Source organism: Anas platyrhynchos, chromosome 5, assembly GCF_047663525.1.
Source record: "Anas platyrhynchos isolate ZD024472 breed Pekin duck chromosome 5, IASCAAS_PekinDuck_T2T, whole genome shotgun sequence".
NCBI lineage: Eukaryota > Metazoa > Chordata > Aves > Anseriformes > Anatidae > Anas > Anas platyrhynchos.
Window position 1 is genome coordinate 44,788,519 of NC_092591.1, and position 25,216 is coordinate 44,813,734.

The following is a 25,216-nucleotide window of genomic DNA, read 5'->3' on the forward strand; positions in this document are numbered from 1 at the left end:
GATCAAAATGAAATGACATATAAAGAAATGCAAGGCTGCTGGTAGATAAAACTGTTCTTCCTCAGCATAACAATTTGTCTCAACCACAAACACTGGTCATGCTGACTTGCTTAGAGATGTGGATGACACTGACTGTGAAGTGCTTTATAAATCAAGGATCCTATTCCGGGTAGCAACATGTAATAAAAATATTTGCTTATACATACTGTGTATACGTAAAAATGAATAAATATTTAAAAAGTACTGTTCATTTACTGCTTCTTTCAAGGCACTTCAGTCCTACTCTGTAATGCACAAGTGTACTTTCTCAAGAAGCATGAACATCTTAACAGCCATTAGGCCTGCCAGTGGTTTACACCAGGAAGTTTTCTTGTAAAGCTAAAACTGGCACTTTTAGGAGAATTATCCTGCTAGAGCACAAATTGACTTCCTGGAATTACTGCATTGGAATAACCTATGTATGAGCATAGCACAAACTATACAGTCTTGTAACCTGTTTCTAAATTTAAGTACTTCTAACAGCAATGTTTTGTCCGATTTTTAAATAAAATATTTAGTTCTTGATAGAGTATTAAAATACTAACCTCTAGCACTCTGAATCTTATAAATAGTCTGAACAAACATCCATTATTAATGATATTGAGTTTTAGATTCTGATTTAATTGGAAATACATGCTTCATTGTGTCTATTTTTATTGGATTATGTTAGAAATATTTTTGTTAAAGGACTGCAGATATGGTATAAAATGAGTTTTGGTCATTTGATATTTATACAATATTCTGCTATTTACATCTAATCAGAACTTCAAGATTTTTATGGTTTATTTTGTTTGAAAAGAAGCACACACAAATCTTTAAATACAAATCTTTACTAACCACAAGCTACCTGTGGGATGCCAATGAGATTTGGAATCGATCAACTAAATCAGATAATAAAAACTACCAGATAACATATGTTAATTGCTTTTATATGCAAAATCTACAGTAAGCATTTCAATACTTGCCTAAAACCAATTAAAGTAGTCCGGATAGTTCACACGTGTTACAATCGTACCTATCCCCTAACTTCAGGTTTCCAGTTTAACCTCCATTATATTCTTTCTCAAAAACACCTGTAAAAACCTACCATATTTTTCCCTTTGTAGTCTTAGGTTAGGGTTTTTGTTTAGTTTTTGTCTTTATTACATTTGAGGCCAAGAAACACAAGAACATTCTCTGTGTGTACATGACCTATATTGTACCATTTGCACACTAATGAGTAATAATTCCTAATGTGTTTTCTAATTAGTAATCATAGTACAGGGTTTGAGTTGCCTGTTAGAACATTGTTCAAAGTACATCAAAAAATTCTTTGTGCACTTTAAGTCAAATCAGAATAAAAATATTAGTAAATTGTACATTTTAAATGTCCTCAAGGTTCAGTCTGCTCTCCTTTTGTCTTTTTTCCTAGAACTTACATTTTTATTTCTTCATTTACTTAAGACTTCAAGTTTATAAAATAATAACTTGTGCTTTGTTCCAGTCTATCAAAATGTTCTTCCTGGATGTAGCAAACACATTTATTTATTTATTTATTTTTATTTTATTCTATTGTACTTAAAAAAAAAAAAAAAAGACAAAAAGCACTGATATATATATATATATATATATATGTGCTTTTTTATATATATATATATATATATATATATATATATACACACACATATATCTATTCTAACCTTGATTATTGTAATAGAGAATGAGTGATACCCAGGGTGAAATAGTCCTCCTGGTATACTGGGTAGGTGGTAGCTGTTTCAGACTACTGGAAGTAAATCCACACACTTGGAGTGCTTTGTACTTGTCACTAACTCATTGGAGGACCTGCAAGAGCTTTCCAGCTGACTTGAACACTTGGCATTCTGAAGAGAGGGCAGGAAGGTCATTTCCATGTGAGCAGCCTGCAGGACAGTCTGTAAGATTATACGATCTTTCCATGTTTCTGAAACAGCAAAAAAAAATAATAAATCTGTGATCCCCATAAGGGTTCATAGATTAAACGTTGGCTCTTAATGAACAACCTAAAAGGGAGCAACAGTATTAATAAAGTAAAATCTGCCCAAAGACAAGAGTTGTGCCCTTTTTGTTGTCCTCAACAATGACTGTTGGAAAAGAACTTCAAATTCAAAAACGCGCTACAGAAGCTCTTGGAGTTTGAGTTGCATTGAGATAGCCCTTATCTTGCAAACTTCCTGCCATGCTATGAATTTTCATTATAGAAAACTTGGCAGCTCTTCACTTTTGACTTGTTCCAGAAAAGAGCTGTCACCATATTAAGGGTTTGACAAGAGAGTGGCAAGTCTTACCGTCTTTTCTCAAATGCTCTTGGAGCCACCGAGCCTTAGAGTGAACGAGGTTAGCATTCTTTGGCTTGAGGAAGTCAAAATGTTTTGATTAAAATTTTTCGCTTGTGTTCTGCATGTTTGTACAGAAGGACTGGTTTATTTTTCATGTGTTAACTTGCAGATCCTTTCATTTATTTTGATGTGTCTCACATTTCAGTAGTTTGTTGGTGCCTAAAACATTTTGTGCTATTTGTGGGATTATGCTTTGTTATTTGAAACTTAATTATTTCAATAATGAAATTTCTGTATTTCAACAAGAGATGTTTCTCTTTTGTCTCAAATGGGAATTTTTCTTTAGGAGCAGCTCATCTCCACTGAAGGTCCTAATTAAGTTTAGGAGGAACAGGAATCTTTCTGAAAAAGGCTATAAACTGGAAACTGTAAATATCTTAAGAGAATGGCACTTATTTATTTTCTTATATGAACAATATAAAGAGATTTGTTTATCAGCAAATAGAGCTTAAACAACAAACATTTTAGGGCCCTGCAGAAACCTTGAAGACTTCTAGAAATTGACTTGTTCCATGTTGAGGGTAATTCCAAATATTCAAATGAAAAATGAGGAGAGAATAAGAACAGGATATATTTAAAGCTGAGTTGTCAGAGTAACAGGCTAGCTGCATAAAGCTTTGAAAACTTGGTGTTTTCAAAAGGATAACCATTTCACTGGAAAATTACTGAACTATTAGTGCATTAACTTTGAGTTCTGCTAGTTATTTACAGTTATCTGCAGATCAAATGATGAGAGTTCTGATCAATAGAAGTGGTCTTCTCTCTGCTTCTTCACACAGCTGATGTGATTATTTACCATATTCAAGTTCTGTATGTATTCTATGAAATGACAGGAAAAAAAAACACAACAAAAAAACAACCATGAATAACTGTCTGGCCTCAGCCAGGCTGCTATGAGGCAGTCGTAGCTATTGCACAGTGTATATGGCTACCATGAGTAAGATGCCCTTTGATTTGCATATTCGGTTTTCATGTGCAATTTTCACGGTAATTTGAACCTGTTTGATTTTTTTTTTTTTAAACTTTCACTTAGTATATATGGCTTGAAGAATGCAAGGAAATGCTCAGCAAAAAGAATTAAAACAGAATGAATAAAGGTAGTCACGTATGAGAGCTGCAAGACATACTCTGCATATTTCCACTATTGCAGAAAAAGTACAGACTTGTGTGAAGAGATCTATAAGGTATTTGAAGGATGTATTAAGAAGTCTTCGCTTTCCCATTTCAGTACATATGAATATATATGACAAGTGCACTTAGTATAAAGCTACCTCATCATTTTTTTTCTCATTTATTTGTCATCTTAAATGATCAGTGCAAGATAAAAAGGCATATATTATTAGCCAAGTCTGATGAGTAGGCATTTGGAAAATGCTTACTGTTTCTCAAAACTTGCCTCTACTACCAGTTGCTTGACTAGATTTTCATAAAGGCTGATTTTTTTTTTTCCTTTTTTTTTCCCCTTCCCCAGTGGTACCTACTGTCTGTCTTCTTGCAGGAAAAACTGCTCTAGAGTAGCTGTGCCAGACTGTCTTGCAGCATGCAGTACAAAACCAGATTTCAATAAGCACCTTTTCAGGTTTCAGATTTCAATAGCCACCTTTTATACCAATTTTCTAAATATTTTTTACACACTATTAAAAAAAAAAAAAAAAGAAAGTTTAGCCACTAAAAATCAGTATGCTCTACTTGCTTGAAGTAAGATAAGTTGTATATTAGTCATCGAAGATATATTGTATAGTGATAACTTCAATGGAGATAGAGTCTCTGATTATTTTGATCTTGGCTAATTATGAGGTGCGCACAAATATGTCTTATTCTGAAGGTTTCAAATGGTTTGCTGGCCATAACTTTAGGGACATTACACAGTGGAAACAGTGGAAATTCAATAATGTAAAAGCATTATTGGGTTACAGATGTCACATCACCTTCCATGTCAAATTATTTGTCATATTCAGTTATTATGTTTGGTCTCTTACACAAATGAAATTCATGCATCAATTTTACAAATGTCAGGAACATCCTGGAAATGTCTATCCCAGATTTATTACGTGCTACTCTTTCAGAAGTTCTCAGAGGTCTCTCATTTTACTGCTGTAAACTTTTGATATAGTTCTCTAGTTCCATCGTGTCCCAGGCCTTATGGCTGTATTTTTGTGCATCAGCTCTCTGAAGCTTGATGGGCCGATCAATGCCTTATATTTAAGAATCTGGCCTGTGGTGAAGGCCGTGACCAAAAAGGCTTTTTAAACTAAAGCTTAATAGGGGAATAAATGTTTGAATGCAGTCTATCTCCTCTGCAGCCAACCCCTCCTGCAGTAAAGGTACAGGCTAGCCTAGGTTTTTCATCACTGCAGCTGCTTCTGGAAGTTAGCTGGAATATCTTCCAGCAGCAACTGCCCTCCTTGACAAAAGAACCCTTTTGCTTCTTCACAGTATGTTTGAACCCTTGGCCCCAGCAGTGGCCCATATGGCAACACAAATGCAAGCTGCTGGAATCCTGAGACAGGAGCTTCCCAATTAATGTTTCAGGCATCGTTATTTAGAAGCCTGAAGTGCTTATTGAGTGATATCACATCTTCCCTTCTTGCTGTCATTTTCTTTGCAGACCAATAGTAGACTGATATACTTGCACAATAAATATCCTAATAACACATGGTGCATAAGCTACTAATAAATTATTACAGAACAGTTCCATGTCTGTTACAATCCAGGAAAACCATTACTGTTTTATCAGTTCTGTCTAAGAACTATTGATTTGACATCTATTTCACATTATTTTGAAACACGGGGATATGAGAATGTAACTCAGTTGAATCTGGAAATGACAGAATACTGCAGAAACGTACCTGCTTAGAGGTCACTGGACTAGATAATTATTTTGAAAACTTTTTTGAGCATTTTATAGTAGTAAAGTTTGCACAACAGAAAATGGATCAAGTGTATCAAGGCAGGCAGGCACCTGCAATATCTGATAATTTATGTTGAAGAAATCAGTTTAAAAACAGAGCTCTTTAAGGGGGGAGGGGAGGAGGAGGCACAAGATTTTTCTGCAATGAAAAGACATCTTCCAAACTATTGGCTTTGCCATATTTCAACGAGTTTGAGAATTTTAGCAAAAGGTACTTTTGCTAAAAGTATACTACTTACTGGAATTTTGAAATGATGAAATTGTCTCTCACTTATTATGACAGTAAAGTAAAAGACAAATGGGAAAGAGAATAATGTTGAAAAAAAAAAAAAGGCACACCAGAGAAAGTTACTTTCAGTAGTAGATAAATTATGAGAGTGAAGAAACTTACTTTGAGGACCACTATGTTTTCAAGCTGCCGGAGGCAGGGTCAATGACCTAGTGATCTTGGAGCCCCCTGGTAGCTCTTGCATTCTTCACCCAGTAAATTGTATTCATTTCCCCTAGCCCCTGAATGCTGCAGTGACACCAGCTACCATGCTTAAGAACTTCAACTATCTGGCTTAGAACTTGCAGTGGGTCTAGAGCTTTCTGTGGCAGTTGTTTTTGCTTGGTCAAACTCTGGATTTGTCATGCATGGCTATTTCCTTTGATTTAATCATATATTAAAAACATCTGCAAAAAAGTCCAAATCATGTTTGCTCTTAAGGTTTCAATAATAAAGCAAATTAGAAGAAAACAATTTTATCCTTATTAGAAAACCACTTAGACGTACAACCAGGTAGACATGAAAAAAACTTTCTTGTTGTGAAAAGAGTATATTTTAAAGGAAAAATAACTTGCTGAAAGCTATAAAATTTTATTTGTTTAGCCATGAAAACTCTTTCGTGTTCTTTATATATACATATAAAATCCTGCAGAGTGAGTTTAATTCATAATTTGCAAGTACGCTAAAAAAAAAGAAATGTAAAAATTCTTTGGCAGATTTATTTTTTTTTTCTGAAGTAAAACATTTGTACATTCTGATCAGAAATTGTCTTTTGAGGAATTAAAATGTACTTAAAAGGAAAGACCAAGTGAATAGACATTTTCTTAAATCATAATTTTTGTTCTGTATGTACAGTAGTTGTAAGACTGAATGGCAATCTGTTTTTTCTACTGAGGTTTTACTGTGAGATCAAAGGAAAGAAATTGTGTGCATAGGTTCTCTGTTGCTGATATTAACTCTAAAGCAACATATTTGTAATCTTTCATCTTTCTGTAGTTTCATGTATGTTGTAACAGAATTTCTTGAAGAGCAGAGATTTTTTTCTTTTTTTTTCCAGTTAACATCAAAGCTTAGCTTTCATCAACTCTGGAGGGTTTGTTTATGCACTTTTTCTTTGTCTACTGCAGTGTTTGCAGTTGAGGCTATTTTAGTTGACGTGGAGAGCTATGAGCTAGCTGATGGATTCAGCAGCTGCAAGTTCCGTGATCAGCTGTCTGGAAGACTGAGTGAAGTGGGCAGTTGGCAGCCAAATGGATGCAGCCCCTGTAGCATAAGAAATTCCACAGTCCGTGCTACGGGATAGTTCATGAAGGATGACAAAACTTTTACTGTAACACCACTCTGATGTAGTGCAGAAATAAAAATGCTGAGTGGATGTTTGAGATCAATGATTGCAAAAAGTCCATTTGGAAATAGTGATTTCTAAAATTCAGTCTATAACAGCTCCTAAAATAAAACTACCTATTGATAAAATAGATAAGAATTTCTATGTTTTTATTTGTAGGCTATGTATCACTGCACTTGATGTAGAGCTATGTGTATTTAGAGAGAGATGCTAGCAGATAAAACTTTTTTCACTTAGAAGTATATGGTTTATTTTATCTATCTACCACTTCTGGTAATAACCACTGGCAATCTTTACAGCATTTCAGTAGTGTCTTATGATACTGCTCTCTTCTTTGTTTGTAAATACAACGTGTAATAAGGACACATGACAATTATTATTATTATTATTTTTAATGCTAAATCACCTACAAGGAGTTAGAAAGAATGAGGACAATGAGGGCACATTGTACCAGGTCTTAATTTTGAGCCTCAATCAAATCAGGGACTTACAACAGGTATATTATCGCTTATGTACAGGTGAGTGTCTGTGACAGTATGAGGCCACCGTTGCATTCAGTCTGATACAGACTTGTGCAGCTAACTGGGTGTAAGGTGTGGAGGGGATGAAGCACCTTTTGCTGTGCAAAAAATTGTAGCAGAATACTATCACTGCAAAACTGAACTAACAGTGTCTGAAAAGGATGTCCCTTGGCAATGAATGAGCAGCGTGGTCTGTAATAGTTATATACCAGTTGTTTGAGACAAAGGACGTCTAATAAGCTTTCATTTTTATTTTCAAATTTACTATCTGTTGCAAGATTTTTCTTTATCACAGTCAATTTCTCTGAAGCATTGTTTTTCCCCCACAATTTTAGTAAGTTGCACTGGCTTCCTACTCATCTTAAAAAAATTCCTGCCATGAGCATCTCTACTTTTCAAAAGTGCCACTGTTGAACACAAGACTTGAATAAAGTCTGGAAATATCTTTCCTTCTGCAGTTTTAACAGGAAAGATACTGACCTTGAATTCTCTTGAAAGCAAATGACTTACTTCTGCTCTTAGCGGAATTACTGGTGACATTTCCATGCAGTATTGAAACTACATTCACTATTAAAGAAAAATATTCCATTCATAGCTGTGCTAGATTATGTTTTGCTGAATTACATGCAAATCTAAATACCACATACAGTAGTAAGAAAGTGTACTAGGTATTACCAACTAGATTTGAGATTGTTTCCGTGCAATATGCTATTTTTTGCCAGGCAAGTATAAAGAAAAAGCATGTAAATAGGCTGCAGACTTACTAATACTTTTCTGCTAAGGAATAAGTAGCAGTAAGCAGTAAGGACTAAGTAGCAGTAGCAGTATGGCAGAAGTCATCATTTTTCATAATCGTTTTCTATTGACAAAGGGCTGATGTGAGCCTTATATAACTATTCCTCTGTCCTTTGTTCAGCCTTCACCTTCTGCCATTATATGACAGTTACAAAACACGGAAAGGGGGATAGCAACAGGAGACTAATTTTCCAGATCTTGTGCAAGATGGAGTTCCAGACCCAGTTTTCATCCATTTTATCCAAGAACCCGGTCTCCAGTGAAATGAAATCCAGTTCATATGAAAATGGCCACAGATTCATCTGAAACGGAAGGGTCACTCATGAAAACAATGTGGTGTGATGTGGGAACAGGAAATTATGGCTCCTGAGATTCTATTCCAGAAATACCTAATAGTCTGGCCAAGTATATGGCCAAGTACAGTGTGTGCAGGGGCTGCAGGTCTACCAGTAGCTGCCACACAAGGGGTTAGTGTGTTCGGTAAGACTGTTGTATTGATGCTACCCGTCTGTAAGCGTGCAGTCAATCCAGTCAGTTCTTGCTAGTCTTCAGACTTGGAGTGTGTGTTCAGGTGGACTGCACAGCAAATACATAATGGGCAATGTGACCTGGACATATTTGACTTGTGCATGCATTGTAGATATTTGTCCAGGACTTCTGGACATTGAGTATCTGGAGCTATTAATAGGGGAGTTAAATCCCTTTAAATTGATGCCTGGCCCTGCTGCAAATTAAGTCAAACTTCCTGACTTGTTCGATCAGATTTTCATCTAATAGAAAGAAAAGAAAAACAAAAAAAAAAAAAAAAACAAAAAAAAAAAACAAACACAAGGTAGAAAACATGTCATGTCAATGTATTTGTCAGGAAAGGAAAATGTCCTTTATATTCTCCCATGAAAGTAAAGACAAGGCTACAGTGACAGAAGTTCAGTACTGTGCTAATTCCAGGGCTGGGAGGGAAAAGTTGCAAAATGGAGCTCAGGGTTTAGAAAAGATGTGGAGGGACTCGATTTCCTTCCGGGCTTATCCAGCCACTCAGAAAATAGCGTCCTAAATCCTTTAAAGAGCTGGCACTTTGTTTCACTGTGACTGAGATGGTAGTCTTACATTTTAAGATCATGCTCTGCATTATAGACTTCTGCCAGAGTACGTGACCTCTACTTGGATATTGACGACTCCAGCCTTAGGTTCTCCGTGTTACTGAACCTGTCATGACAGGTTAATTATCTTGTTAGTACATAAAGGATTTGGCTGCTGTAATGCTCTTAGTGGGCTGTAAAGTACTTTGGAGTTTGATTGTTGAGGCAAATGCGCAATTTATAACAAGCTGTGTAAAAATTAACAGAATATGCCCTTGAATTTATGCTTCTTTCACACCTTCAGTGGTGTTGGCATTTCCATTTTGGGACAACTTTTTCTGTGTTGCTGTGGGAAGTTTGTCTACTTCTGAAACTTGAGATGCTGTTGAAGCTACAGTAACAGCAACTCTAGGGAAAACTAGTTCGAAGTATGGCATTGAACTCTTGATTCACAGTATTACCTAGATTCATTAGTCAATATTTTTTGTACATTATTTGACAGTTGGCAGGAGATACTTGCTCCTTGTTAGAGGACCTCCATGTTAAAACTCTTTGAGAATCCTTCTGGAAGTTGAATTCAGCATGTGGCTGTGAGCTTTAGAAGCTAGAAAATAATGACAACTTATTTTGCAGTTTGGCATAACCACATGAGTAGTCCAGCTGAAGATATATGAAATACATTTATACAAATTGAATCTAATTTATAAACTTAGCTATTGTGCAGTGTCCTGTCACTGAAACTGGAAATTAAACTGCTTTATGACCAGAAGGAAAAGACATGAACATCATTAGGGAATTGAATGCAAATTCAGTCAAAGTAATTTGCTTACAATGTTCTTTAAAATATTTGAAACAACATAGTAATAGAGCTGTATTTCCCAATAATGTTACAGTTGTGGTTCAATAAATGTATAATAATCTTTTAGAAAGTTTGGAAAAGGTTTTACTGAGAGTTTTAGCTGAGTCTGTGTGTTTGTAGAATAGGTTTAGTGCACTGATCTGGTAACTCTCAAGTCAATTTGCCTACCTGGTGGTGTGTGACTATTTGAAGCTGTAAGCACTTGCAGCCCTGAGCATTGCCAGGTGAAGCTGTGCACTTTGTACTTGCAAATACAGCAGCTGGTATTCAAAATACAGCAGCTGGTTGTCATGACCACTTGGTCATGACTGAGGAAGGAGATAATGGCTCCTTCTCAAGGCACCCCTAAATGAGCAGAGTCTTAACTCTGCTCATTGAAACTCCAGTGTTTTTGGGCTCTCCTCTGGCATTTCTGGGAGCTACTCCTGCAAGAGACTTGATGTAGCTGTCAGGGTTTTATTAAAATGAGTTAAATGCTGATATTAAAATGCTCATATTACTCAAACATAATAGTTTCTTTGGGGCAAATAATCTCCAATTTGTTGTATTAAATTTATTTCTTAATACTAACTTCAAATTTGATTTTAGTTTAATTTACGTACAAACAACTGCACATTCAATAATTTGGCTTTACTTTCAGACTGAAGATGTCAGATCTGAGCTGATAAAAATTACTGTACTGTATTATCAACTTAGAAGGAATTGGCTTCACTGAATATCTTGTTAGTCTCATGCTGTACAAAATGATGAGTATCATCAGAAACACAAACTTTTATTGTAATTTTTTGATAGTATTGCTTTGATGGAAAGCAAATTTGAAATGGATCAAAATTATATCATTTATTCTTAATTATTATTGGTGTTATGTATGTATATGCTATCTTTTACTGGTCTCTTGTGCTATGTTTTTAATATTTTAATTATGTTTCCTTACTTGCTTATAGCATGCTTTTTACACAGCTTTCAAACTGAATTGTTAAAGTGTTGGTTACTCAGGAGTGTCTGCCTAAATGTTCTTTAAAGTCTTGTACTAGTTGAATTTATCCTTTCACAATTAAGAGCAGATTGTGACTGTAAAGATTTTACACTGTATGCAGCACAGTTTGGAAATCTGGGACCTTAACTGTTAAATTTGGAGGATACAATCCTATCCAAATCTTTATTTTATAACCTTGTAACTTAAATTTTCTTTTCTGCTTTCTCGACACAACTGTTCACAGCTTCTGTCCTCTCTGCCTTTCACCTCCTCTGCCCATTTCTTCTGCTCAGTTCTGACTCCAGAACAAGTCTATGCAAAAGTTAGTGAGCTCTCATTGCAGCAATCAGAAATAGCTTATCCCCATTGAGTCCATTCCAGACTTTTGCCCTACTTGGCTATGGAGGGTGGTTTTAAAGGGAAATTCTGTCTAAAATAATTTCGTTGATGGAGGCACAGATCAAATTCTTCACGTTTTAACTGGAGGAGTGAAAAAAAACACAAAAGAGAGAGAGAGGCTGGTTGTGGCAATCTTACCACTTTCACTCCTCTTGCTTGTCTTCTAGGATGTCACTTTACAGTGTTCTTTTTCTGCTGTTGATTCATGTGGTCTTGTTGTGCCATCCTCCTGTACTGTATGCTGTGCTTACTGAGTCAAACAGGACAGCTGCTGGTTCAGTTGCTGTAGCATTGCCATAAATAAATAAATAAAAAAGAATTAGGGAATGCTGGGTCTATTAATTGCATTACCTTTCCTCTCTGAAATAAGCTATTTTGCATTTAATAAAAAGCGGTTGACAAGTAGAGCTGATCCAGGGAAGGACTATGCCTGTAGCTTAATACCTACTTTATTTTTCTATTACAGGATATTTGTGAAGATATATCTGATCACGTTGAACAAATTCATGCTCTACTAGAGACTGAGTTTTCCCTGAAGCTTCTCTCTTATTCTGTCAACGTGATAGTTGATATCCATACAGTGCAACTACTCTGGCACCAGCTACGTGTTTCTGTTCTGGTTCTGAGAGAGCGTATTCTTCAGGGGCTACAAGACGCCAATGGAAACTACACCAGGCAGACTGATATTCTGCAAGCATTTTCTGAGGAGACGAAGGAGGTACAGTAACTAAATTCAGCATTTTTGAGAATTTCATCTGTATTTGAAGCAGCTTGTCCCTGTTGTGCATTTAAAACTGCTAGGATGACAATTTTAAGGATGGCTGACTTGACATCTAGGTATTTGGTACTAATTTTGTAAGAGCATGTCTTCACTATCTTCAGTTGATATCTGTTCTCACTGAACCAAGTTAAAGGAAGTACCAGTATAAGGCCACTTTCAGAAATATTATGTTAGTGGCAAACAATGTTATTTCCTGGTTGAAATATTTTTCATAAAGGAATGAAAACGTTTACAGAGGGGCATCTCATCCAAAGTCCATGGTCTGTTCACTCCTGAATTGAAGGTTCACATCCAATTTAAAACCCAGTTTTTACATGCAATGAATTCTTTAATGAAAAGCTTGGGCGTTTCCCTTCTTACATACAGAGACTTGTACAATGTTTTCCAAAACTTGTCAGGCTAGGTCAATACTGCTTTAAAGCTGAGGACATGGACTTTTATTTGTTTGAGTGGTTGTTCTGCCATATGTTTCTAAACAATCACACATTTTGCCTGAAACAATTATGCATGCATCATGCTTTTTTCCCTCTAATGGAATGTTGAATCCACACACATGTAAATGGTTTCTAAGTCTGGATTCATTTAGCTAAAGTACCTTTTCCTTTGAACACATTATTACTGAATTAGTTTAATTAGAGGAACACTGCTGGCCCAATTTTTAAAAGTGAAAGAAGATGCACATTTTTAATAGTGGGGATAATTAGTGGTTAACAGAAAATACCTCAGCATTTAGAGGATTTTTCATTCACTGAAAGTCCTAAGATTAGGATAAAATGCTTCTGTTAGGATTAAAAGCATTTACAGAAAGAGACATCTAGATCAGTGCAGTCAGATTCTGTAACCTGTGTTACAGAGGAAGTCATAAGTCCCCTAAAGATGTCCTTCATTTCAGATCTCCCAAGTTTAAAGAGAACATACATATCTTTCTACTCCCTGATGAGTTTTATATGTGCTTTTGCTACACCAGAGTGGGTGGTCCTGAAATCAATACTTAGATATGCCCAGGCCCACCTTCCGCACCCCCTCTTCCTGATGTCTACACACCTGGTGCTTCAGATTCAGTTTCTGCTTTGCTGTTGTTCGTAAACCTTCTCTGGCAAGTCTGAAGGAAATCCATGCCTGTTGGAACATCTGGAGTGGTGAATTAGGGTGCAGTCATTAGTTTATGGCATGAGCATGGTGATTTCAGGACATAAAGAAGGGGATGATTCAGATAAAAAAAAAAAAAAAAGAGAGAGAGAGAGAATGTCCCATATGGATCGGATTATACCTGCTATAAAAAACATCCCTCCCAAAAAGGGGAGGACTGACTTGTGAAGGTTGGATTATTTTTGATTGGGGGAAAAAAATGTTGCCAGATAGGCTTATATGGTAATAAAAAAGACAATACATCCTATCACAATTCTTTAATTACTCCCAACTAAGGCATAAATAATATTTAGTAAAATTAATGGTTAGCAATAGCAGGGGCACAATATTAATATTAAGTTTATATTCTAATGCTTGTATAGGTTCACAGAAACTGCTCTGTTGGTTTTAACCATTCAAGCCATTTAATTCATTCAAGCTTTTCATCAGGTATAATAGTAGTGGCTTCCTTTGACTGAAATATATAAATATAAGATAATGTAGAGAAAATTGTATCTGCTGTCATTTACCTCCATTATTTATTTATTTATTGTGTTTCCCCTGTATCCTTCCCCAGCTAGGACTACATTGTAGGACCAATTGCCTCACGATACAAGAAGCATATCTATTAGGCATTTTCAGGCATATGTGGATAATGAAACTGCTTGAGCAAAACTAGGAACTTTTGCCCATACAAACAACACTTCCTTGCAAAAACATTTTCCTACTTTTCAGTTCTTTGGGAATATGAACAGGGAATGAAAGCTTATTTTTTCTCCTAGAAGACCTGGAAGTTTCCAGGTTTGTAGTTAATAGAAGTATATTTTCACACAAAGCAAAGACTTTTATTTTATAATTTACTACCTTAGGACACTTAGAGGTGGAAAGTGTAGATGTGCTCAAAAACAAATGCAGAAACTAAGAAAAGATAAGAAAATGATATCCTCTGGAAAAGAAAATCCTTATGTTGCTCATTGGCAGCAGCTGGGGGTGCAGGTAGATACATGGAAGGGTCATGTAGGCACACCCATGTCTCTCAGCTCAGCAGAAAATGTCTGGAACTGCTGCAGACACAGGATACTGGGCTAGATGGAAATGTGATCCAATCCAGTAGAGCAAATGTTATGCTTTTCTGTAGTCCACAAACCTGCCATTTCACAAAATGTTTGGCTCGCTCCGTAAGTCAGCTGTCTTCAGCGTGGCTCTGACTGCCAACATTAACCGAGGAGTTCCATGGAAGTGACTTGCCAAGGCTTCTTTCGTGCTCACTAAGACAATCACATCTAGTTGGTGTTCACTGCTCCCTCGGTTCATGGAGCCCCTAGCCAGTCATCTGAGTGGGCAGCAGTCCTGCTGGGGCTTTGTTTACACTGTAGCTGTGACAAGCACAAATGGGCACAAGCTAGCTTCAATGTAATCAACAGGGATAATACTTGTAAAGCGGCTACCAAAGTGTGGAAGTATGTAGCACAGGCTGTACTGGATTGCTTAGGAATCCAAGTAATTAGCTGGGCAGATAGTAAGTGTGCTTTTGGCTATCTCAGCAGTGCCGTACAGAATTGGGTGCTGCAGGAAGAGGTATGCAAGGTTTTGTGGCTTGGAGGAAATCGAATAGGAACCAGTGAGGCAGCTGGCCATGATGGATATACTTAAATAACTTTTAAAATAAGAACTTCAGAGTTAATATTTTGAAGGATGTTTTTCTCCTTTAGGACTTACCCAAAGGTAGATAAGAAGGAAAGAAAAACTAGGTCTGTGCAGCCTGAGTTCTGTCTAGCTTAACCTAACCTGTGAGCTTTATTTCACAACTGATAAAGAGAGAAAATATGGAAAGGATCAGTATAAGCTTAATATATAATATATAATATAATATACAATGAATCCTAAAATTCTCTAACAGATGGTAAATTCAGAGTAGAAACAACCTTACAAATTATTTTAGCTTATTTGAAAGAGTCAAAAAATGCAGAATTGTGCTGGTTTAAATATAAATACAAGAAGGTGTTGGAAATACAACCCAAATACAACCCAAAGAGTTTTACAGCTTTTTTTTTTTTTTTTTTTTTTTTTTTTAGTGGTATTTTACAGTATTTACAGAATTTTACAATATTGCTATGTGTGAACAAGCAGATTTTTTGAAGTAAGGCATTCCTATTGGTAGTTGTGTAAATAATTAAATATATTATTTTCCTGAAATAAAAACAATGTTAATACTGGTGTTAAATAACGCTTCTCTGAAGTACCCATTTAAGAGGCTGCCTAGGAAATGACTGAGCAAGATGGTTTAATGCATCTGATTGTAAATTTTATTAATGTTAATAAACACTGTTTTAAGAGATGAGGGAATGGAGCTCATTACTCAGGAGAAATGAAGGCCCCTAGGGCCTTGGAAAGGGTTTTGATTTACATATGGCTTTACAGTTTCTAATCTTTTCTTGAGATTAGAGGAAAAAAGCAGCTGTAATACTGATAATTTTTTATTCATCATGTTCCTTAATAAATGCAGCTCCAAAATACAAAATTGACAGTTTTATAGAAACTTCTCCTTTTAATTCTGGACTACTGATATACAGTTTGTGGCATAGGTTCTACATTTGGTTAGAATATGCTAAATAAAAGATATTTTTCAAAGTCCAAGGTTTTGGTTGATAAATATTTTTCTAATCTTTCTTCTATAAATAATATTTTTAACTAGAGGAATTTTTTGCATGTTTACTTTAACTAATACAAATGGGGTGGACAGAGTACAAGGCTCAAATTTTACACGTTTATAGAAGATGGCAAAAAATAGCTTTCTTTTTTAAGACTGTTCTTGTTCAGACCATAGTCCACGTGGTTTATCATGAGATTGTGGGGTACTTACACCTTCTTTAGGTAAGAGTTTGCTTGAAAAATATTTGTTATGAAGACCAAACTTGGGAATACAGACCAGCATACTGATTTAGGCACCCAAAGTTAGAATACTAAAACATGAGTTTCTGCCTTTTATTATATGTTTAAATAGTCATTGTAACCACCTGAGCTAATGTTGGCTTTTTTGTTTTTAAGTCTGCTTTCAGCTTATTGGCAGTTCAGCGATGGCTGCTTTTCTAGCTGTTAGGTAGTGAAACACAGAAGTTGATAGTTCATTACCTTGTGTGTGTTATATATGAAAATTAAATTTCTAAAAGGTACTATTTCTTTGTCTATTTCAGGATCGTCTTGACTCTTTAACAGAAGTTGATGATTCTGGACAGCTAACTATCAAATGTTCTCAAAATTACTTGTCGCTGGATTGTGGTATTACTGCATTTGAACTATCTGACTACAGTCCAAGTGAGGATTTGCTTGGTGCTCTGGATGATATGACCTCCAGCCAAGGTAAAGCAAAATCGTTTGAATCCTGGAACTACAGTGAGATGGATAAGGACTTTCCAGGACTTATCAGAAGCGTGGGTTTACTTGCAGTAGCAACTGATTCCATTGCTCCCCAGTGTAATGAGGCATTAAATGAGAAAGAAACCCATTTATCTCTTTTGGCAGAAGATGAAGATGAAAGCAAAGAGAGGAAAGCACCCAAAGAGCTTTCACTATCATGTCCTCCTGCAAATTCCTCTGTTCCTAAAGACCCTTGCTCTGAAGATGGTGTCTCATCAACTGACAGCAAAACAGTTTCCACATCAAAGAAACCAGAATGCAATCTTCCTCAGCTCATTGGTGAAAAAATCAAACATCCTCACTGTGAAAACTCAACTCCTAAAAGGTCCATAAGAGACTGCTTTAACTATAATGAAGATTCCCCTACACAGCCTACATTGCCAAAAAGAGGTCTATTTCTGAAAGATGATGTGTTTAAGGATTATATGGAAACCAATGATTTTAAAAGGCAAATCTCTCAGATAGTAAAGAATGAAATGAGTAGAAGTACACCCTCATTGTTAGATCCACCAGATAGGTCCAAGCTTTGCCTAGCTTTACAGTCACCCTACACTAACAGTCCATCTGCAGTTAGTCAGTCATATGATTGCTTAAATAAAATAGGTGATAGAAATCTTGAGTACACAATAAATAATCACTTTAAGGACAGTCCTGTAAGTCCAGGGAAACCTGCTTACTACACCTGTAAAGAAAAATCAAAGCACAAGAAGTCTCATGATGCTTCAGAGAAAGTGAAAGCTGGCAGAACATCTGGACATATGTGTAAAACAGCTCCACCAATACAAGTCAAAAAAAGGGGACGTTCTTCTCTACAAAATGGGATTGATTCTCATAACTCTCAGTCTCTTGAGGGGACAGAAACAGATTCTACTTCTGCATCATCAGATTCTTGTAACCAGAGAGACCCAAGCAGGCAATCACAAGGTAAAACTGAGCCTTTTAGTTCACCAACACATAGCCAAAAGAGTGCTTCCTCAGCTGGTTCAGAACTTATCAACTCATCACCTCTTTTACTGAGGAGAAAGAAAAATAAAAGTTTCTGCTCATCACCAAGTTATAGTCATACAAACAGTAAAGATGGTGAGGTCTGGTATGGATCTGATGAATATTTAGCACTTCCTTCACATCTCAAACAGACTGAAGTATTGGCTTTAAAACTAGAAAATTTGACAAAGCTGCTGCCCCAAAAGCCCAGAAGAGAAACCATTCAAAACATTGATGACTGGGAGCTGTCAGAAATGAACTCAGATTCAGAAATGTATCCAACGTACCAGGTAAAAAAGCACAAAAAAACAGGTAGAATTTCACCAAGCTCTTCAAGTGATATAGTATCTTCCTTGGGTGACAGTATTGAATCTGGACCTCTCAGTGATATTCTCTCTGATGAAGATCTTTCTATGCCTGTATCTTGCATTAAGAAATACATTGAAGAAAAGTCAGACAGGACTGCTGTCACTCATCCCACTGAGAATGAGACTTCCGCCTCAAATAAATCAGCTTTAATTCATCAACTCATGCAAGATATACAACATCAAGAGAATTATGAAACCATATGGGAAAAAATTGAGGTAAGGCAGTAATCCTGTGTTTTTCTGCTGTCTGCTTGATAAGGCTATATTTGGAGATGGAGCTGGGGGCAAGGGAGAAGTTGCTTTCTTGTTTTCTTTTAACATTGAAAATAGTCTCATCTAGTGACTCCTAGAAGTAGACAACAGCAGTGATCACTGTGATTATGATAAACCGTAGTTAACCTTAATTATACAGAATTTGCCTACATTATTACTTACATCAGTGCCTGTAAATTTGGCAAAACATACCCTACAAAGAGAGTAGAGCTTTGCCAAGATCAGGTATGTAATAAGTTATTTTTGGATGAAATGACAGGTAAGCATTGGAAAATAAGGAATTTTTGTTGCATTTGGATGAAGTGATGCTTCATATTGCCTGCCTATTGTCTTTTAAAAAAGAATTGCTTTAGTCCAAGAATATGGAAACAATTTTCTTGAATCCTGTCACGTCATGTATAATAACCACACTGAATTTTCACCAGTTCTCTTCCCTTGAAGTGATAGCCCTTACAGTGTTGGTGGAACTAAGCATAACATCTATTAATTTTATTTTCTTCCGTAAGTAAACCTTCCTAAATAATGGCAATTTACTAGTGCCACTAGTGCTACCGCAATAGTGGCAATATGCTATCCAATTTAACTTCAGAAAAGATAGGATTTTCTTAGCTACTAGCAATCACTTCAGAACTAACTCATCTTCAGAAAGGACAAAGGTTGCATTAGTTAACACTATGAGAGCTCTTCTAGAGAAAAAAAGTATAAACTTTACAGAGGGAGCTGAGTTTGAATGAATGATCAAATAATGACTCAACAATCTCAATAATAAAGTTATTAGTTTACATTCATAATACTTTTTTCAGTTTTCTAATGCATTTTTCTTCCTTTCTATTGTAGAGGAGAGCTCTCCTCTTCAGAACATTTCATGTCCATCTTCAATAGAGTTTTCTAAAATGGCTGTCAGAAAAGAAACCTCCATCTCTGGTAGAATCCAAAAGCCTTTAAAATTCACAAAATGCATTAAAGGGTGATCTTAGCATTTAAATGCTAAATCTGTTGTCTGTGTTGTCCTCTTTGTTATTAAGCTCTGTAAGAGATAAAGAAAAATAGGAACCACCTCCGTAAGTGCAAGTTGTTTCTATGCTGAAGTTTGTACAGTGTTGAAAATTAGTCCAGGTGAAGCTTGTGGATACAGAGCCCTTCATTCTGTGCAAACAAAAAATCCCATCAAAGCTGCTTGTAAATATGTTAAGATGCTGTTTCATTTGAATCCACATGAGCCTGTTTAAGGACTAGAGTTGCTGAGCGTCTAGGGACCAACTCCCTCCACTAGAGGCAGCTAGCATCCTTTTGGCAAGAAGCAGGTGGCAGAGAAGGTTTTTTTGTTTGTTTGTTTTTTCATTGCCCTCCCAAATCTTCATGTTTGCTTTCCTCAAACTTTATGAAAAGGTTATTCTCTGTTTTTGAGCTCATCTGTCTCCTCTCCTCACCTCATCTGTCATCCTCTCCTCCTCCTCTGGAGGGTGGATTGGGCTCCTGGCAATGATTATAGGTAGTCAGATGCTTTCTGGACAGTCAGCCCTTCCAGACAGTGATTACAGCTGCCTCTCATGGTCTTGGAGAACTTTGCTACTGCTGACCCTGCTTTTTCTAAAATTCTTGTATCCCAGAGTAATGTATTCTCCTATTTGAGAAACAATGATCATGAAGTTTGAAAATAATCTTACGAAGTATGTTATAGGAAGGGGCTCAGAGTAGAAGGAGGACAGTAAATGTAAAGAAGGCCAGGTGCAAAGAGCACTGTTAGGAAAAGAGAGAGCTCAGCAATTCACATGCTTAAAAGCAGCATACAAAAAGTTTCATATTTATTTCATGCAGAAAGGTCTGTTTTAGTTACAGTAAATGCCTTGAAAATGTACCTCCTGAACTGTGAATAAAAATTAGCAAGAGAAAAGTTTTGAAATGTTTTGCAAAAAAAAAAAAAAAAAAAAAAAAAAAAAAAGAGAGATTAATAGAGATTTTAAAGAAATACAAGGTTTTCCCAAGCTACTTATTTACCTGAGTTTTTTCATTGTTTCTAGCAATTAGGTCTTCTGCTTATAGTACTAGTAGAGAATCATTTTTTCAATACAAGAATTGTTACCGAGGTAATTCCTGCCTTGGTAACACTATGATGCCTTACTGAACAAGTTTAATTGGACATAATTAATAGAAAAATAGAAAATTTCTCCCTTATTTGATGTTATTAAGTATTGTAAACAAAATCTTCCTAAAAAAAATTATGCCTGTGTCACAGCTGAGTCCTTTGTTTTGGCAGATCTCCTGTTTCATAATTCCCTACGCAGAACAGGAAAAGTGTGCCATTGCTTTTTAATTATCATCATTTGGTGTTTACATTAATTCGGTTGTGTAACAAGTTCTCCAGCCCCAAAAAGGAATTTCCTAATTGCATGAATACACATCTTAGCAACAATTCAATTCTTCTTTTGTTAGTGATGGTTTTGTGCTAAAGAAGTCAGGTCTGAAATGAGAACTTAATTAAGGAGAGAAGAAACATGCTCATGTATATTTGCAATTCAGTTACGTTGTTACAAATGTCTAGCCTACTATATTTTATTTATTGAGATTGTAAAACAAAACTAAAATAACTCAACCTTTCCTTTTGGGAGAACAACAGTGTGGTGATTTTCAGGCTGGCAGTTGTTTCTGAGAATCATATTTTAGCTAGGTAATAGAGTGAACAAGGAAGCCTCAATATTTTAGACTGATGGGAATAATTTAGAATTAATATAAATCCAGAAATATCTTGATGGTAAGCAATTTGTTGAACATACGCGTAAGTATTTATTGGAAGACATTCATTGTCTCAGTTACACGGAGTATAGTCATTTGAGGAAATTGATAAAATGTGTTTTTTTTATTCTCCCAAATTATGCAGATCCCTTGCACAAGTACTGGCATACTGTTAACCTTTCTGTCTAGCCCCTGACAGGATCATGCTTGACTGGCCCATTTGCAGTTGAATTGGAAGGAACGCTGTCTTGCTTTGTGATAAATACTACCTCTTTGTGTTATATACTACCTATCCTTGCCATATCTTGTCTTCCACTGCAGCTAATTCTTTAGCATATGCTTCTTATTTATTTAGCACTGGGTATCTCCATTCTGTGGTACATAACAGTTTCTGTGACAGTTCTGTGTGCATTTCAGAAATTACTTTTTGGAGATAAATGTGAGAATGAGTGATGCAAAATTCTGATTGTTCTTTTTATTGTTAAAGTATAGTTCTACTCTGAAAAAGAACATAAATGAGCTTTTAGTAGCTGCCCCAAATAAATTGTAGAATGCAGATTCGAGTCTATGGTTTCTGATACACTGACTGGAAAGGGAAAAAATACAACATCACTCTTCCAGGGTAAAATCAATAGAGCTCTTTGCAGGAAGAAGATGGGACTGTTCAGCCTGGCTGGAGAAGAGGAGGCTCAGGGAGGGTCTCATCAATGTGTACAAATTTCCTAAAATTTGTACAATAAAAGTTCTTTCTTTTAGGAAGAACTTCTTTACCGAAAGGGTTGTTAGACACTGGAACAGGCTGCCCAGGGAAGTGGTGGAGACACCATCCCTGGAAGTCTTTAAAAGACGTTTAGATGTAGAGCTTAGGGATATGGTTTAGTGGGGACTTTTAGTGTTAGGTCAGAGGTTGGACTCGATGATCTTGAGGTCTCTTCCAACCTAGAAATTCTGTGTGATTCTGTGAAATATGGGGAGGGTGCAAAGAAGAGGGACCCAGGCTCTTTTCAGTGATGCCCAGTGCCAGGACATGATACACACAAACTGGAACACAAAGGATTCTCTGTCTGAACACCAGGAAGCACCTTGTTATTGTGTAGATGACAGAGCACTGGCACAAGCTGCCCAGAGAGGCTGTGTAGTCTCCTCCTTGGAGATCTCCAAAAGCCACCTGGACATGGTCCTGTGCTCTGGGTGGCCTTGCCCAAGCAGGGGGCTGGACCAGGTGGCCTCCAGAGGTCCCTGCTGGCCTCAGCTGTTCTGTGATGCCCAGTTGTCGCTTTTCAAAATTAGGACTCCATAGTATCGGTTTCAGAAGGTTTTAAGGTTTAAGTTCTGTAAGAAATCTGTTTTACTTAAAATCATACTAATAACTGATTTTTTTAATTTTTATGTGCCAACTGAAAAATTGGAAGGATAAGGTGATCTTGTGCTGATCCAGTGATAATGGATTTTAAATCATCTCACCAATAAATTAATAATAGCAATAAAAAAACTCATTCAGCCAGCTTTATCTCCTCCTCTAGAAAGCAATACTAGAATGGATGTACTGACATCCTTGTCCTGTATTCTGTGGTCACTGATAGTCCCATTCTATTTGATTTTTGAGAACATTATTATAAAGGGTGGAAAGGTAACCATTTGCAAGGTAGCGCATTTAAATGAAGCTATGTTTGCTTTTCAGGCCTCAAGGCTTATTGTAGGAGCAAATTGCCAAATTTTCCTCATATACAGACTTGCTGCTTGTTTTATTGTAGGCTTCTTTTCTGTAAGAGGCAGATGAATAGATGAATTTCTCCTGAAAGTGGCAATTCGATATCTATCAATCCCATCTTTTTAGCTCAGCACGTTTCATGAATTTGCCCTCAACTCTGGTAGCTCTGTATTTTTCCTGGGGAGCCCAGCCAGCCTTGGCACTGGTTACCCATCTGCTTGACATGTTTTTCTCCTGTGGGTTACAGAATGCCCCAGGGATCCTACATCAAGTCAGATAAAACCTTTGCTGCCTTCCAGGGCCAAATCAGGGCACTGTCACCCTTGTGCAACCATTTATCCCTTCCAAACCCAAGATCTCTCAGTGGAGTAGAGATTAAAGTCCCTTTCTGTGAGTTACTGGTGAAATGGGATTAATTTTCCTGTCTAGGACAAACTGAGGATCAGTGAGTTTTGCAACCTGCAAAGAAGAGTAATATCAGAGCTGAACTTGTTAATGTAACAAATAGCTTGTGTATTTGGGTGGGAAAGACTTGCATTTTCAGAAGGTAAACTGTTGGTTTATGCAAACGTTTGATAGGCTTGGTAAAACAAATTACGTAGTGGAGTTACAGCTGGGAGTCCATTTGGACAGCGGAAAGATGGTTGGAAAATATTTGGAGAACTGAATTTGGAAGATAATTTTCATTTTATGTAATGTAATTGTCATTTTATAGTAATGAGCATGCACAGAGGACAAATGAATTTTGGGCTGCGGGGCTAAGGTGGCTGAAAAACAATTGGGAACTCATCATGTTGATGGGGTTTGGTAATACAGGAAAAACCTAACAGAAACCAGTAATGGCAGAACAGGTGGAAAAAGCAAAGAAAATGAGTAGGGGGCAGGACTTGTTTCTTTCAGATTACCAGGTAAAGGACTTTTCAAGTCAACACTTATGTTGTCTTCAGTGCTCTCTTCAGCCCTCTTTCTTTCAACAAATCACATACTAGTGCTTTAATGCTGAGCCTTTTAGAATTAATGGAATGCATATTTTTCCTAATAGATAAAGCAATTGTCAAAATTTTTTCATCTCTAAAACTTACTATACCGTTTTATACCATTTATGTTGACATGCTGCTCTTTGTTGATGAACAATTTACAATCAAAACCAAAAAATAAAATTGATATCAGATCCAGAAATACCTTGGTAACTCTGCAGTTTTCTCAGCAGTCTTGCTGCTTTGTGCAGTGTAACTGAGAGGATGTCATACCATGTTCTGCAATGAGAGTCAAGAACCGTGTTTTGCTGCTTTAAGTCCAATGGTACTCCCCTGCTTTGAAAGCCCATCCCCCAGTTTTCATGCAGGTTAAACTATTAAGCAGTAATGCATATGGAGCTCTCACTTTTACTCAGACAAATTATACCGAAATACAGTGAAGCCTCTATTTCTCCAAAACATTTGGTTCCTAACACTTTGCTTGAGTCTTAAACAGCTCCTCCAAGTACATTCGCATTTCTTTGGCACTTGCTTTAAAACAAATAGTCTGAGTGAGTTTGTCACCAGGAATCTTTGTGAAAACAGCAACTTCTCTGCAAGCTGTGCAAATTCTGAATTTGTAACTGTACATCTAAAACCAACTGCAGGAATTATGCTTCCTTAATGAAACACATCTATTGTGAAGCATATGTTTGTTCTAAACTGTTTGAATTCCCAGTGTAAAGACCTCAGAATAATTTGGCAGTAAGCAGTTTCAGATCAGGGATTTTTTTTACATAATTTAGCAAGTCATGCCAAATTAAAAAAAAAAAAAAAATCTAGAAAAAATCTGCTCACAAATAATTTTAGTACCTGTGATTTAAGGGTATGTCTTTACTGGTATTTAGAACTGGTTGTAAGTGATACGTCCACATCAACTGTGGCTCATATCTGATGTGAAACCTTTTGCTCCAAAAGGCCTCCTGATCTTTCTTGTTCTGTACACAGTTGGACACCACGTCTCAGCTCAGGGATGAGAGCTTAGATGAAACAAGGAACAGCTGTTTTTGTGTACATGATTCTGTGAGCCCTCCTCTTCTATGCATTTTTATAGATTAGCTTTAAATGACCATTGATTTCACAACTCTGAGTCATGTCTTAATCATCTCTGTCATAGTCACAAGCCTGCACCAGAGCTGTCCACATTGTTTATTTGTGAACTGGAAACTTTCTAGAATTAGGTCAAGGCTTATTTCTTACCCTTTGGATCTCTGCTAAGAGGAAAGTGTGCTGCAGAGCTGAAGATCATAGAAAGA

General features: G+C 36.5%; 1 protein-coding gene across 8 annotated transcripts in view; it reads left to right on the forward strand.

Moving 5' to 3' along the window:
* AKAP6 (A-kinase anchoring protein 6) overlaps window positions 1-25,216 on the forward strand; it is a 281,531-nt gene that overhangs the window by 84,598 nt on the left and 171,717 nt on the right. For all 8 annotated transcript variants that reach the window (XM_038179113.2, XM_038179114.2, XM_038179115.2 and 5 more), the window contains 2 exons: window positions 12,016-12,267; window positions 16,653-18,443. In XM_038179113.2, coding sequence (XP_038035041.2) covers window positions 12,016-12,267; window positions 16,653-18,443 — 2,043 coding nt within the window. The remainder of the gene's footprint in view (window positions 1-12,015; window positions 12,268-16,652; window positions 18,444-25,216) is intronic.